This window comes from Talpa occidentalis, unplaced genomic scaffold, assembly GCF_014898055.3.
Source record: "Talpa occidentalis isolate TD23 unplaced genomic scaffold, MPIMG_talOcc4v2.1 talOcc4.11, whole genome shotgun sequence".
NCBI lineage: Eukaryota > Metazoa > Chordata > Mammalia > Eulipotyphla > Talpidae > Talpa > Talpa occidentalis.
Window position 1 is genome coordinate 32958685 of NW_023601104.1, and position 14497 is coordinate 32973181.

Consider the following 14497-nt stretch of genomic DNA (forward strand, 5'->3'; position numbering starts at 1 on the left):
TGGCAGTGGGCAGTAAACTTGCCTGTTCTGCTCCCCACTCTGTCTCTGGTGAATCCTTTCACCCCCCTGCCCCTCTTGTCTATTCCCCAGTTCTTCTATGCAAAAAAGAAAATAGAAGAAAAATCTCATCAGTAATAAGTGTTTAAAAAAGGATTACTTGTCAAATGTACAGGACTTATTTGAAGAAAAAAGTGTATCCAGACCCAAAAAACTTTAATATATAGAACAACACAATCCTTCAAAAGTTTCCTATTCTCAGTAAATTAAGTGTAGTTGTAAAAAGAAAATCTAGTGTAATGGAGATGAAGAGGGAAGAGAGTTTTATCAAATGATTCTAAAATTCAGTTGTCTTGTAGGCTTTTTTGATTGCAAGGAAGGAAGATGCTTCCGGTCACCTAGAAGAAGTTTATTGTAAGAATACATAGGAATTAAAACCAGGAAAAGAATGTTGTAATTATGTTCTCATGCTGTCTGATTTTTTTGCATTCTCCTCCTCCAAGGCATCTCTTATCTTTCTAGGCATCTATTTTGTTTGCCTCTGGCTACAAAGAGCTCTTGGAAACCCTCCATGTTCCACACTCCCAAATCCTGGAAAAAGCTAGTTTGAATTGATTTTAGTTAATATGTTGCTAATGCATGGCTTTCTTCCCTCCTAATCATTTGATGAGTTGCTTAGAAGTCAGTGGATAGGCCATCCTGTCTTATCAATAACTGTTCACTATAGAAAACAGCCTAGACCTGCTTCTTTGGTGTAAGGGTGCACTAGAAAGGTTCAGCTTGAAAGGGAAGTTGGATGTGGTAGGTACAGTGACTAAAAGGTACAGTTAGAACAAATTAGAGAGGAAAACAGACCCTAGGAATCTGACTGTAAAACTAAGGCCACCAGAAAGGCAGGAGAGTAGAGAAGAAAGGAGGGAGGGGGCTCAGTGGACTATGGTGGAGGTCTGTGGGTGCCTTGGTATAGTAACATACACCTGAAGAGGTGGGATAATGTATTTCTGAATCATACAGTGTTGTAACTAATGTTATCTTATTTTTTTAATTAAATAAACTAAATAGAGGCATTCTGAAAAAGGGATGTATCGTATCATATAGAAAATACAATGTCAATATATATGGCAAAGGCATAGTAATTGAAACTGGAGCTAGTGCTTGAATAAGCAGTTAATGAAGTAGAAATACAATTTAAAAATAACACAAAAAGTGAAATTTCTAATTGGCATGAATTGGATGTTAAATTGTTTAAAACTACCTAATTAGCCACTAGAAAGTAAGATTTCTACCCTGAATGTACCAGAATAATATCAAATAGTTTAAAGGATTAAATGCTTACAAACAAAAGTAAAGCAGGGTTGAGCGCTGGGCTGCAAAGCTGCCCGCAGCCTCTGCAGCGCCAGTTCGATCCCTGGCCGCCGGCAAAGGTCCCACATGGTGCGCAGACCTCTCCCCCTGCGCCCTCTGCTCCCCTCAGCAGTGTGTTTCAGTCAGTCTGCCTGTTCTGTTCCCCACTTTGGCTCTGGTGAATTCTCTCACCCTCCCGACTTCTGACTGTACCCAATGCTTGTATAAATAAATAAATAAATAAATAAATAAATCAATAAATCAATAAATAAATCAATAAATCTTTAAAAAACAAAAAACAGAAGTAAAGCATTATCAGGGAGATGTCCAGCTGCTATAGAAATCAGTATGGAGGTTTCTCAAAATTGTGCAGATAGATCTGCCATGTGATCCAGCAGTTCCTCTTTTAAGTATCTACTCGAAGAGCACACTAATTCAAAGGAGTATATATATTCCTATGTTCGTGGTAGCACTATTTACAGTAGCCAAGTTGTGGAAAATACCTAAATGTCCAATACAGGTGAGTGATTTAAGAAGATGTGGTATATATACATGTTGGAATACTACTCAGTTACAAAAAGAAGAAAAGATGAAATCTTCCATTTGGGACATAAATAGAGCTGCAGGGGATTATAAGTCGGAAGGAGAAAGACAAATACAAGATGATTTCATTCATGTGAAATATAGAGAAACAAAACAAAGGGACAGATAAAGCTAAACCAAAACAAACCCTAGAAATCTGACTGTAAGAATTGGGGCTACCAGAGAGGGGAGGGGTGAGGAGTAAAAGGGGTGGGGGAGGTGACCCAGTAGACTATGGTGGAGGATTATGGCTACTTTGGCGGTGGGTGTGGTGTGGTAGCATATATCTAAAGAGATATGAACATACACCTCTAAATCATATACTGTGTCGTAAACCAACTTCATCTCAATAATACAATTAAGGAAAAAAATGCACATCCATTCAAAAAAAGAGGGTTAACTTGCAAAAATAAATAAATAATGTTGAGTTGGAGAAGGAATAGTCTCTAAGGAACAAAAACAAGACTTCAAGGTGAGGACTGAAAGATAATAACTATATTACATTAAACAGCAAAATAAACTAAGGGAAAACACTAACTAGATATGAGCATATTACATAACCTTACTAGAGGAAAGACTTAAAATAATTTGTGTGTAAAAAACATGAGTGCTTAATCCTGTGCAACCATCAGACAGTCTTACCCTTGTCCATACATTCCAACTTTTCTGGGTGACTAATTCATGTATATTTTTTCATGACACACTACTCTCAAAGATACCTCTTCTTCCACTCTCCTTGGTCATGACTTTGCATTTTATTTCTTTTTTACTAAGAATATGAAAAATTCAAAAGTTATTTTCTAAAAGTTCTCATCATTTAATTTATTCCCCCCTACCTACATCTCTGCCATAAACTCCTTTTTCTTCTTGACCATGGACAAACTCTATAGTCTCTGACCTGAGGCCAGTCCTTATACTTGTGTGTTAGCTCCCATTCTTCACTAACTTATTCCAGAATATTGCCTAGTGTTTCTTCCCTTTCTTTCCCACATTATCATTTTTTTGCCTTTTTACTAGATCATTCCCATTAATACACCACTTTATGCTAACTTCTCCATCTTAAAGAAAACAAACTACTTTTTCCTCATTTTCCTCAATTTATACCTCCATTTTCTTTTCCTTTACCATAAAATTCCTTTCCAGGGGTTTCTAGATTCACTGTCTTCAATTTCTTTCCTCCCTTTCTCTTTGTAAACTCTTTTCCAAGTAGGTTTTCATCTAGTCTGTGCCAAAGAAACTGCTGTTACCTAGGTCATCAGTGACCATTATGCCACTAAAGGCAATGGTCATTTCTGTTTTGAAGCATCAAAGCCAAAATTAAAAGATGACTGACATAACAGAATAGAGTGATTCACAACACAACAAAAGCCAAAAAGGGTATGAAAGTGGTTAATTTATAGAGTAGTCAGAAATGCAAATTTAAGACAATAAGATGCTTTTCTTCTACTGCCCAGTGTTGGCAAGGAAATCTAGAACTTTCATACACCACTTGCTTATGCAAGTAAACAACCCTTCTGGAAGCAATTTGGCAACTGTACAAAAGCTTTTAAAACGTATGTCTTTTGACTCACTCATTACTTTTCTAAGAGGATGTCCTAAGGAAATAAAGATCCTACAAATGCACACACCCACACCAGAGAGAGATTCTGGAAGAAGATTGAAAATATTCTAAGTATTCAGCAATAGGAGATTAGTTGTTATATCATGTTTATATAATAGAATACTGTGTAGCCATTTAAAATGATGACAGATGTTTATTACATATTTTTATTACATTTTTAATTGAGAACAATACTCAGTGCCATTTTGTGGGAAACTGTATATTACACTTGTAGATGTACATAATGCACTTATATATGTATGTATAGGAAAATACATGGAAGAATATACATGTTTTTTAGGTGAAAGTAGCAGAATTTCAGATTTTTCCTTCTAACTTGGAATGGTTAGATTACCAACAGCAAAAAACAGAAATTTTTGCAAAAGAAAGAGAAAGCTAACTTCCCAATTGTAGTCTTCTTCCTTTTTCTACTTTTGCATGCAAACATTGATCATCAAAGCTAGATTGGTTCATAGTTGACTGGCTTTGTCTGTTTATTAACTCCACTGGACTTAAAATAAAGCAGCCTTACAGCCTGCCACCTGTGAGAGAATAGATGTGTCAGATGTAGTATTTACCTTATTTTTGACTTTAAAGTTGCCCCAGTGTCCATAGAGGCACTTGATTACATCTATTTAGATTAGATTAAATCTATCAAATCTAGTAATTATCAAAGCTACTAACTCAGTAAGTAAATTATCTGAGAACAAAGAAAGATAGGACAGATAGAGTTAAATTCCAGGGTAGAAAAATAATTAAAACCATAGGAAAACTTACTGAAAATGAATTCATTAGGAACTTACAATTATGGTATGATAAAATGAAATGTAATGAAATTTATAGTAATATTATTTTTTAAAGATTTATTTATTTATTTATACAAGCACTGGGTACAGTCAGAAGCGCGGAGGGTGAGAGAATTCACCAGAGCGGGGAGCAGAGCAGGCAGAAGGACCGAAGTACACTGATGAGGAGGGGAGCAGCGGGCAGCAGCGGGCGGCAGGAGAGGTCTGCGCGCCATGCGGGACCCGCCTCTGTTGGCCAGCGAGCAGCTGGGGATCGAACCGGCGCTGCAGAGGCTGTGGGCAGCTTTGCAACCCAGCGCTCAACCGCTGCGCCACCGGGGAGGCCCGATAGTAATATTATTTATAGCAGTAGTGCATGTTAAAATTGTTTCGTTTCTTAATATTGGTAATTTTTCTTCTGTATGAGTGTGAAAACTCACATGTAACTTTTGTTGTACCATAAAGAACTTTATCCAGATTTTATTGTGAAATACTTACCACCATAAAAATTCTTTTTTTAGTTGAAATATAATTGACATACACCATTATTTTAGTTTCAGAAGTATAACAAAATGATTCAACATTTGCATATATTACAAACTAATCACAATAAGCCTGCCATCTTAATCCTCAAATTTTAAATACCATTTTATTGATTTTTATTCTCATATTCTAGATCTCCTTGACTTCTTGATGCTCTCCTTTACCCTTAACACCCACCACTCAATCTACCCTTCTGGTTGCCACCAATCTGTTTTCTGTGTCTATGATTTTAGTTTAGAGTTTTGTTTGTTTTTTAGATTCTATACCTAACGGAGTTATTTCTCCCTTTGTTTGACTTATTTCATTTAGCATAATACCCTCAGGGTTGATGTTCTTGTTCTTGCCAATGGCAGGATTTCATTCATTTTCATGGCTGAGTAATATTATATTGTATATATTCAGTCATGTGCTACATAACAGCTTTTTGGTCACTTACGACGGTGGTCTCTGCAGCCTGGGTGTATGGTAGGCTACACTATCCAGTGTAAGTACACTCCATGACCTTTGCACCAATTATCTTGTTAAGGCAAAATTTTCTTGTTAAGTGAATAAGTGTGTGGTAGTACATTTTTGTGTAGGATATGTAAAACAAAATATTGTAAAAGCAATATATAATCAATGTGAACAATTTAGAAAGTTGTAACAAAGATCAATTTTTTCTGCCTCTTTTGATCTTCAGTGCATTTATATAATTTTACTTATACTGCACATTAAACATTATGCAAGTTTATATATTGCCTTTTCACTTAGATTTTATGACTGTTCTCATGTCATAAATACTGTTTGCTTAGGGAAAAACTTCCCATTTTAAAGATAAAATAGCTCATCAAAGCAGTGTGAGGGACCTCCCTGGTGGCGCAAGGGGTTGAGTCTCAGCACTTTGAAGTTATGGGCAGCTACTGCGGAGTTCGATCCCTGGCCAGTGAGCTGACCCTCATGGCAGACCGCTCCTGTCTCGCCTGCTGCTCTCCGCAGCAGTATATTTCAGTCATTCCACCTGTTCTGGTCCCTACTCTGTCTCTGGTGAATCCTCTCCCACCCCGCTCCCACACACACCTCTCTGGCTTACACCCTAGCTCTTGTATGCATAAATAAATAAAAATAAATCTTTTAAAAAAAAATCGGTGTGAATTTGTTCATGATTCAGTAGATAACTTATTGGAGGAAGCAAATTTTCTGCAGCTTTCTTATAATGGTTGTCAGCACCCTAATGATAAAACTGTATCATTTGTGTTTTTAAAAATTATGTACTTGTCCAGGTTTTTGTTTGTTTGAGTAAACCAGAGAGTTCATTAAAGATTTTAAAACTGACATAGGTACTTTAGTTTCATTTTCCCCAGATAGCAAAAAATATTCTGTAACAGAAAGATGACTATTTTTAGCTTTTCTTTCTGCTGGTTAGGTAGAATTGTGAATATTTTTAGAGCACTTGAAAGTACAGCCACTTAGATTAGCTCAGTGTTTCTATCATCAGAATCTCAATAACCTTGTTTATTTTATGTCCAGGTTTTACCTTCCAGTGACTTGAATTTATGTAAATTGCAACATGATTCCTTGTTTTTTTGGTCTCCTTCACATTTCTGAAAAAGTATGATTTTTAAAAAAGATGAAATTCCTAATACCTTACTTTGTATACATTTTTGGTATTTTGAATTATATCGGTTATTGTGGTCATTTCTTACAGATGAGACATTAGTAATTAAAACTTATGGGGAATGATTGCTAAAAATCTTCTCCCATTAATACAATAAACCCTAAATAATCACAAGTGGTATCTCATGAGCTTTGTAAGCATCCTTAGTTATGAACACCACTAAAATGTTGCACTTTTTTCCCTAAAGTGGAGGGTAGGTGAAATTCTGAGTTTCTTTTGCTTTTACCTTCTGTGAGAGTTACTGTCAGGTATACAACAATTAGGGTCACACTGCCTGAGCAACAGTCATCTCATAGCTCCAAAACAATCAAACTCCTATTGTAACAAAATTTCAAATTATTGTACCTTATAGAACTTTGGAGACCTTCTGGATTGTTTACAATGATTAAAAACAGTATGGTAACTGATTCACAAATCTGAGACATTAGTTTTTCTGTCCTAGGTAAAAAGAGATTTCATATTTAAGTGTTAAAATCAATGATTAAACAAACACCTGTTGCAGCCTGGCTTTTGTTCATACCATTTCTCTGAAACAGTCAGGATCACCTATGATTTGCTAGTTGTTAAATTCTGTTCCCATTTCTAATCTTAACTGACCTCCAAGCATTTAGCATTGTCTATAATATTTAACAAGCATATGGGCCGCCCCGGTGGCACAGCGGTTGAGTGCTGGGTTGCAAAGCTGCCCGCAGCCTCTGCAGCGCCAGTTTGATCCCCAGCTGCTCCCCGGCCACCAGAGGAGGGTCCCCCATGGCGCGCAGACCTCTCCTGCCACCCGCTGCTACCCTTAGCAGTGTACTTCGGTCCTTCTGCCTGCTTTGCTCCCTGCTCTGGCTCTGGTGAATTCTCTCACCCTCCCGCGCTTTTGACTATACCCAGTGCTTGTATACATAAATAAATAAATAAATCTTAAAAAAAAAAATATTTAACAAGCATATAGCATTGTCATAACAATGTTAAACTTATATTTAACACTTCTTGCTTTGAAATCCTTTCTCCCCTTGCTATCAAGGACACCATATCCCCCTGTTTTCCCTTCTGAATTTCTGGCTCATTCTTCTTGAGTCATAAATGTTGGTATCAATTCCCTAGAATTCTGTTGTTCATCCCCTCTCCCCTCCATCTTTTCCTAAATGTTCTTGCTATTTTGCTTTAGTCAGTATTTTTTAAAGCAACACTATCAAAATGTCCTTGACATACCATAAACTGTACATATTTAAAGTGTACAATTTCATAATATGTGAAATCATCATTATAATCAAAATAAGAACATAGCAGTCGCTCCCTAAAGTTTCATCTTACTAGTAATTCCTCCCATTCTTATGCAGTCCCTATAGATTGAATGTACTTGTCTATTACTGTGGATTAGTTTACATTTTCTAAAAGTTGACATATGGACTCATAGAATATATAATATTCTGGGGGGAAGGGTGATTTGACTTCTTTTACTCAAGATTGTTCATGAGATCATTACAGATTTAGCTTTTTAAGCAATTGCCATACTGTTTTGGAAAATGTTGGGCCATTTTACCATCCCATCAGCAGTGTGTGAGCTTTCCAGTTACTCTGCATCCTTGTCAGCACTTGGTATTGTCATTTAAAATATTTTAGACATTCTAATATGTCTATGTCTCATTGTGACCTTAGAATCCATTTCCCACCGACTAAAGGTGTTGAGCCTCTTTAAATGTGGTTCTTTGGCCATTCATATATCATCCTTTGTAAGGTATCTTTCTGATTTTTTGTTCATTTTAAATTTTGTTAGGTTGTTGCTTCCTTGACAGTGACTTGTAAAGGTTCTTTCTATATTTTGATGACAGGTCCTTTAATTGGTGTATGATTTATAAGTTTTTTTCTACCAGTTTGTGGCTTCTCTTTTCATTCTTTTAACATTGTCTTTCTAAAAGTATAAGTTCATCATTTTAAAACATGGATTGTGCTTTTGGTATTGTCGTTTAAGAAATCTTTACCTGACTACAGTGTTGTGCAACCATTACCAACCAATATTTCCAAAAATTTTTACCTTATCCAGACAGTAACTTTGTATCCCTTGAGCAATAACTCCCCATTCTTCCTTCCCCCAGCTCCTCGTACCCTGTGTCTCTGTGAATTTACTTTTTCTAGATATTTCAAGTAAATGGAATCATGTATTTGCCCATTTGTGTGTCTTATTTCACGTAAGTAACGTTTTCAGGGCTCATCCATTGTGTGGCACATATAAGAATGTCATTCCTTCTTATGACTGAATAATACATTCCATTGAGTGGATATACCCCATTTTGTTTATCTAGTCATCAGTTGATAGACATTGGATTTCTTTCACCTTTTAGTTATTGTGAGTAAAACTGCTATGAACATTGACATACAGGTATCTGAATCTCTGCTTTCAATTTCCTTTAAATCTAGGTGTAAAATTACTAGGTCTTATAATTCTATGATTAACCTTTCTTGGAGAGTCACAAACCTGGTTTCTATAACACCTGCACTATTTAAATATTCCCACCAGCAAATACAAGGGGTTTCACTTTCACAATATCTTCTCATAGCTCTTACTATTTTCTGTTTTCTTGTTTGTTTTAAAATTATAGCCATCCTAGTTTTGTGAAGTAAATGGTATCTGATTTTGTGCATGTGTTATGTGATTTTGATTTGCATTTCCATAATCACAAATGACTATGAGTACTTTTTCATCTGCTTATTGACCTTTTATATAAATTCTTTAGAGAGAAATTTATTCAAGTACTTTGGCTATTTTTAATGGGTCGTTTGTCTTTTTGTTATTGTTTTCTTTATATAGTCTACATATTAAACAATTAGATACAATTGCAAATATTTTTTCCCATTCTGTGGGTTGTCTTTTCATTCTCTTTTTAGTGTCCTTTGATGCACAAACGTTAATAAATTTAATGAAGTCCAATTTATTTTTTCTTAGGTCCCTGCTTGTGTGTCATATTTAAGAAACCACTGCCAAATTTAAGGTCATGCAGATTGGTTTTTCCTAAGAATTTATATTTTATTTCTTAAATTTAGTCTGAGTTGGGCCTCCCTGGTGGCGCAGCAGTTGAGTGCTGGGTTGCGAAGCTGCCCGTGGCCTCTGCAGCACCGGTTCAATCCCTGGCTGCTCCCCGGCCACCGAGGAGGGTCCCACATGGCGCGCAGATCTCTCCTGCCGCCCGCTGCTCCCCTCAGCAGTGTACTTTGGTCCTTCTGCCTGCTCTGCTCCCTGCTCTAGCTCTGGTGAATTCTCTCACCCTCCCGCGCTTCTGACTGTACCCAGTGCTTGTATAAATAAAAATAAATAAATCTTTAAAAAAAATTTTAGTCTGAGTTAATTTTTGTATAGGGGTCTAATTTTATTCTTTACCTATATATACCTACTTATCTTAGCACCTTTATTGAAGAGGCTCTTATTTCCCATTGAATGGTCTTATTAGCATGCTTGTTGAAAATCAATGACCATACATAGATGTGAGTGTTTATTTCTGGGTTCTCATTGTATTCCGTTGTATGTTATGAGAGGATAATATTCCTATTTTCTGTGATCCATTATAATGCTGGGCTACAATAATAGAAGTATGGCACCTAGCTCAGGGAATCTAATAGCCCTAGATCTTGAGAAGAACAGGGATTTTGCAGGCTTGTAGGTCTGAGGTTCCAGTTCTGGTTCTACTCACTTATGTGAACCATTGATAGTTTCAACCTCAATTCCTAAATCTGAAAAAGGAGTTGACTTTTCTTTGTGATTGTTGTATGGAATAGCAATAGTAGATGGTGGTAGTTTTTTTTTTTTTTTTTTATATAGAGGCATGTTTTTATTTATTTATTTATTATATTTGTTTGTTTGTTTTGTTTATACATGCACTGGGCACAGTCAGAAGCGCGGGAGGGTGAGAGAATTCACCAGAGCCAGAGCGGGGAGCAGAACAGGCAGAAGGACCGAAGCACACTGCTGAGGGGAGCAGCGGGTGGCAGGAGAGGTCTGCGCACCATGTGGGATCCTCCTCCGGGGCCGGGGAGCAGCCGGGGATCGAACCGGCGCCGCAGAGGCTGCGGGCAGCTTCGCAACCCAGCGCTCAACCGCTGCGCCACCGGGGAGGCCCATGGTGGTAGTTTTTGATAAAATTACTATTCTAATCACATCACATCTAGGAAAATATATCCATCAGCTTTTACAATGACCATCAATCTTAGTGACCAACAGCTGAGATTTATTTCTTGCTTGTGTGGTTTATTACCTGCAGATTGGCTCTACTATTTCTCTTCACTCTAGAATCAAGGTCGATTGGAAAGAAGGTTGTGAAACCAGAGGATAATTCTTGAATGTGGTATACTTCCACTCAGATTTCATTGGTCAAGGCTGATGTCAGTGGCATTGGAGATACAATCAATCCTCCTCCCTTAGGGTTGGGCCACTACAGATGTGCAGCCAAATAGGCACAATATCACATTAGCAATAATAACTAGTACTAGAACAGTAACAATTTACTGTTAATGTGGATGTGCACTTGTTCTGTCGGTCAATATCTTATCATACACAATATTTTTGGACTGTGGTTGATCAAGAGTTCAAGGGTAACTGAGCACTTAGAAATCTAAACTGCAGGAAAGGGGAGACTACTGTTAATTCTGAAATCTCATCCAAAATACAGTTAGAAGAGATTTGATGGCAAAGGTATATATCAGTGCTGCCTAAAATACTTGAAGAATGACAGTCACTGGATGTGGCTGTATGACATCAATGAGTGGAGGTTACAGCAACAAATATTTTGATCCAATATAAGGTCATAAAGAGGACAGGGGACAGAAAAGAAAATTGTGGTTGTTTTAAATACCTTACCTCATTTGTATTCTTTGAAATAAACCTATGAGCATTTTTGTGTCTGTGTGTGTTTATGTTTCAGTATTGGAGGAATGGAGACTCAGAGCAGATGAGTACCTCAGGTCACATGGCAAGTGGCAAAACCAGTGTGGAATCCAGATCTATGTGATCTCATCTTTTCCACCAAGCTTTCCTACTCTCTATAGGGCTTCGAACTTCCTTAGAATTAAATGATGCCTGGTCATCTTCTACCTGATAAACTCATCCCTCATCTCTAAAAGGATTCAAGCAAAAAATGAATGGAAGAATTAAAGATTGGACTCTGTATTAATGGTCTACAAGCTTATGCGATCACATGCATAATAATTGAATTACTGTGTTTACATCTCTTGTATTTAATAAACCAAATAGTGTATATGGTATAAAATACAAAAATAGAAGTTAAAAAGCTAAGATTTTATATAAAGTATAGATTTTGTTTTCTAAATTAGATTTTAGTATTTGTATAAAGTCTCAACTTTTATTTTTTTTTTTTTCTAAGATTTATTTATTTGTTTATTTATTTTTACAAGCACTGGGTACAGTCAGAAGCGCGGGAGGGTGAGAGAATTCACCAGAGCCAGAGCGAGGAGCAGAGCAGGCAGAAGGACCGAAGTACACTGCTGAGGGGAGCAGCGGGTGTGGCAGGAGAGGTCTGCGCGCCATGTGGGACCCTCCTCCAGTGACCGGGGAGCAGCTGGGGATTGAACCGGTGCTGCAGAGGCTGCAGCAACTTCACAACCCAGCGCTCAACCGCTGAGCCACTGGGGAGACCTTAAGTCTCAACTTTTAAAAAAAAACTTCACTTTTACAAGTAGGTGGATATTTTTCCCTGTATTCCAGTGGATTATCTTGTGTGCCCACTCACACACATACCCTCAACATAGGAGGGGTTTTTTTTTTTGTGGTTTAAGGCTCCATTTTCAGTATGAAGATTCTGAGATTCTCTTTAACCTGAATTTTTCTGAAAGTGTTAATAGCCTGATTCACTTTCAGAAAAGTTTTAGATAGCATGTTAGATCTAAGACCAAAACTATAAATTCTTCTTTGGCATTCATAGTAGAAATTAACCCTAAAAACCACAAATATGAAATGCATTTTTTTAGATAAATGGTAATAACCCATGCACATTGCAATCTATACCTAAAAGACGATAGAAATAGAGTTATTGTTAAATATTGTTTCTTGTGTGGTACAAGAAACAGCCTCATTATTTTAGTAATATCTTCTCTATCTAAATCTGTGTGTGTGTGTTCCCAAAACATACTGTACTCATATATTCTAAAATAAATCTGAAATTTTGCCTAGAGAGTAATAGCATTTTTGTTCTTGGGAAATTATGTTAGCACTATTTTAGAACAGAATCAGAAATCTAAATTAGAGTAAGCCAAATGGACTTAAAATCTTTATAGAGGTATATTCTCTAAGAAGCAAAGTAGTTACTTGTGTTGCCTGATAGAGGAAGTGCTCTGGTTCCCTATATTCTGGCCCTTGGTTATCAGCCATTTGCCAGGTTGATACTTTGAATTAAGATAACTTTTTCTGGCAAGTAATTATTTCCTGGGGATTTCTTCTTCCTTTTTTTTTTTTTTTTTTTAAGATTTATTTATTTATTCATACAAGCACTGGGTACAGTCAGAAGCATGGGAGGGTGAGAGAATTCACCAGAGCCAGAGCAGGGAACAGAACAGGCAGAGTGACGAAATACACTGCTGAGAGGAGCAGTGGGTATGGCAGGAGAGGTCTGTTGCGCCATGTGGGACCCTCATCAGTGGCCGGGGATCGAACCTGTGCTGCAGAGGCTGCGGGCAGCTTTGCAGCCCAGCGCTTAACTGCTACGCCACCAGGGGAGGCCTGGGGATAGATTCTTTAAGAAAAAAATCCTCCCCCATCATGGAAAACAGAAACACAAACCTAACCTTTAAAAGACTCTCCTGAATTGGGATGAAATTATAGATCAACTATGCTCTTTTCCATTTTTTTTCCTCAGAGTGGTATATTTGTACAGATTTTTTTCATCATGACATCCTGGAGCTTGGTGATAGTTGTAGAGGAAGTGTTACTTGCAAGGAGGTACACACCCAGTTTAAGCAAGAGCTGGCCAAGTTTAGTTACTTTTTTTGCACAGGATTCATGGCCCACAGACCAGGAGTTCCTTGGTCCTAACTTTTAGTGATCCTATTCTAGAAAATTTCCCTGGAAATGTACAGTTTAAGTAGTTTAATCTGGTATTTCTTAGTTTAGGTTCTTCTGTTCATTCAGTGTTTGTTTTTACTGAGGACTGAGGAAACATTAGTGAACAAGAGGAAGGAATATTGACCACTGATTTCTTTAAATATATATAACATATATTATAGCTAATAGAACTATTTTTTTTTTAAATATTTATTTATTTATGCATACAAGAGCTAGGGTGCAGGCCAGAGATGAGGGGAGGTGAGAGGATTCACTGGAGACAGAGTGGGGAACAGAATAGGCAGACTGACTGAAATACACTGCTGAGGGGAGCAGCGGGTGAGACAGGAGAAGTCTGCTTCGCCATGTGGGTTCTTCCCTGGCCGGGGATCAAACTCGTGCTGCAGAGGCTGTGGATTGTTTCATAGAGTGGTGTTTAACCCCCTTGTACCACCAGGGAGCCCCTAATAGAACTGTTGTTGCTTACAACAGCTTGCCTTAGTAATTCCTGTTTATATTGACCTTTGCTTGCTTACTTTCTTACTCTTTTTCTCTTTCTTCCCTCCCTTCCTTCCCTGCCTTCTTTCAAATCTTTTCCTTTGAGGTTGTGACACAGGCAAAGATTAAAAATCATCTAAGTATAGGAAAACTTATTGTATAAAAATTATTTTTATTGTATAAAACTTACGTGGAATGGTTAGAGGGGAGTTGATAAAAGTCTTAATTTGCCTTAAACACCACATTTCATTTCAACCATATAGAGCTCAAGGTGTGTTATGTTTGTTACTTAGCTCAGAAATGGTATATCTTTAAATGGGTTCATATTATTCTTTTTTAAAATTTTTAAAATTTTTATATTCCCCATACAATTGTATTCCCCCTTGTTTTTTCCCCAATCCCTCCTTTCCCCGCCCCCCCCCATAGTGTGTCTCTGGTTTATAGTTGTTTGTTGATTTATA

The 14497-nt window shown here is 37.2% G+C and overlaps 1 protein-coding gene across 3 annotated transcripts in view; it reads left to right on the forward strand.

The window, feature by feature from the left end:
* The window catches only part of PIAS1 (protein inhibitor of activated STAT 1), a 112869-nt gene that overhangs the window by 54464 nt on the left and 43908 nt on the right, over positions 1-14497 (forward strand). For 2 of the 3 annotated variants that reach the window (XM_054688323.1, XM_054688317.1), the window contains exon 3: positions 11407-11454. The exons of the other annotated variant lie outside the window; for it this stretch is intronic. In XM_054688323.1, the coding sequence (XP_054544298.1) occupies positions 11407-11454 (48 nt within the window). The remainder of the gene's footprint in view (positions 1-11406; positions 11455-14497) is intronic. 3 annotated transcript variants of the gene reach the window in all.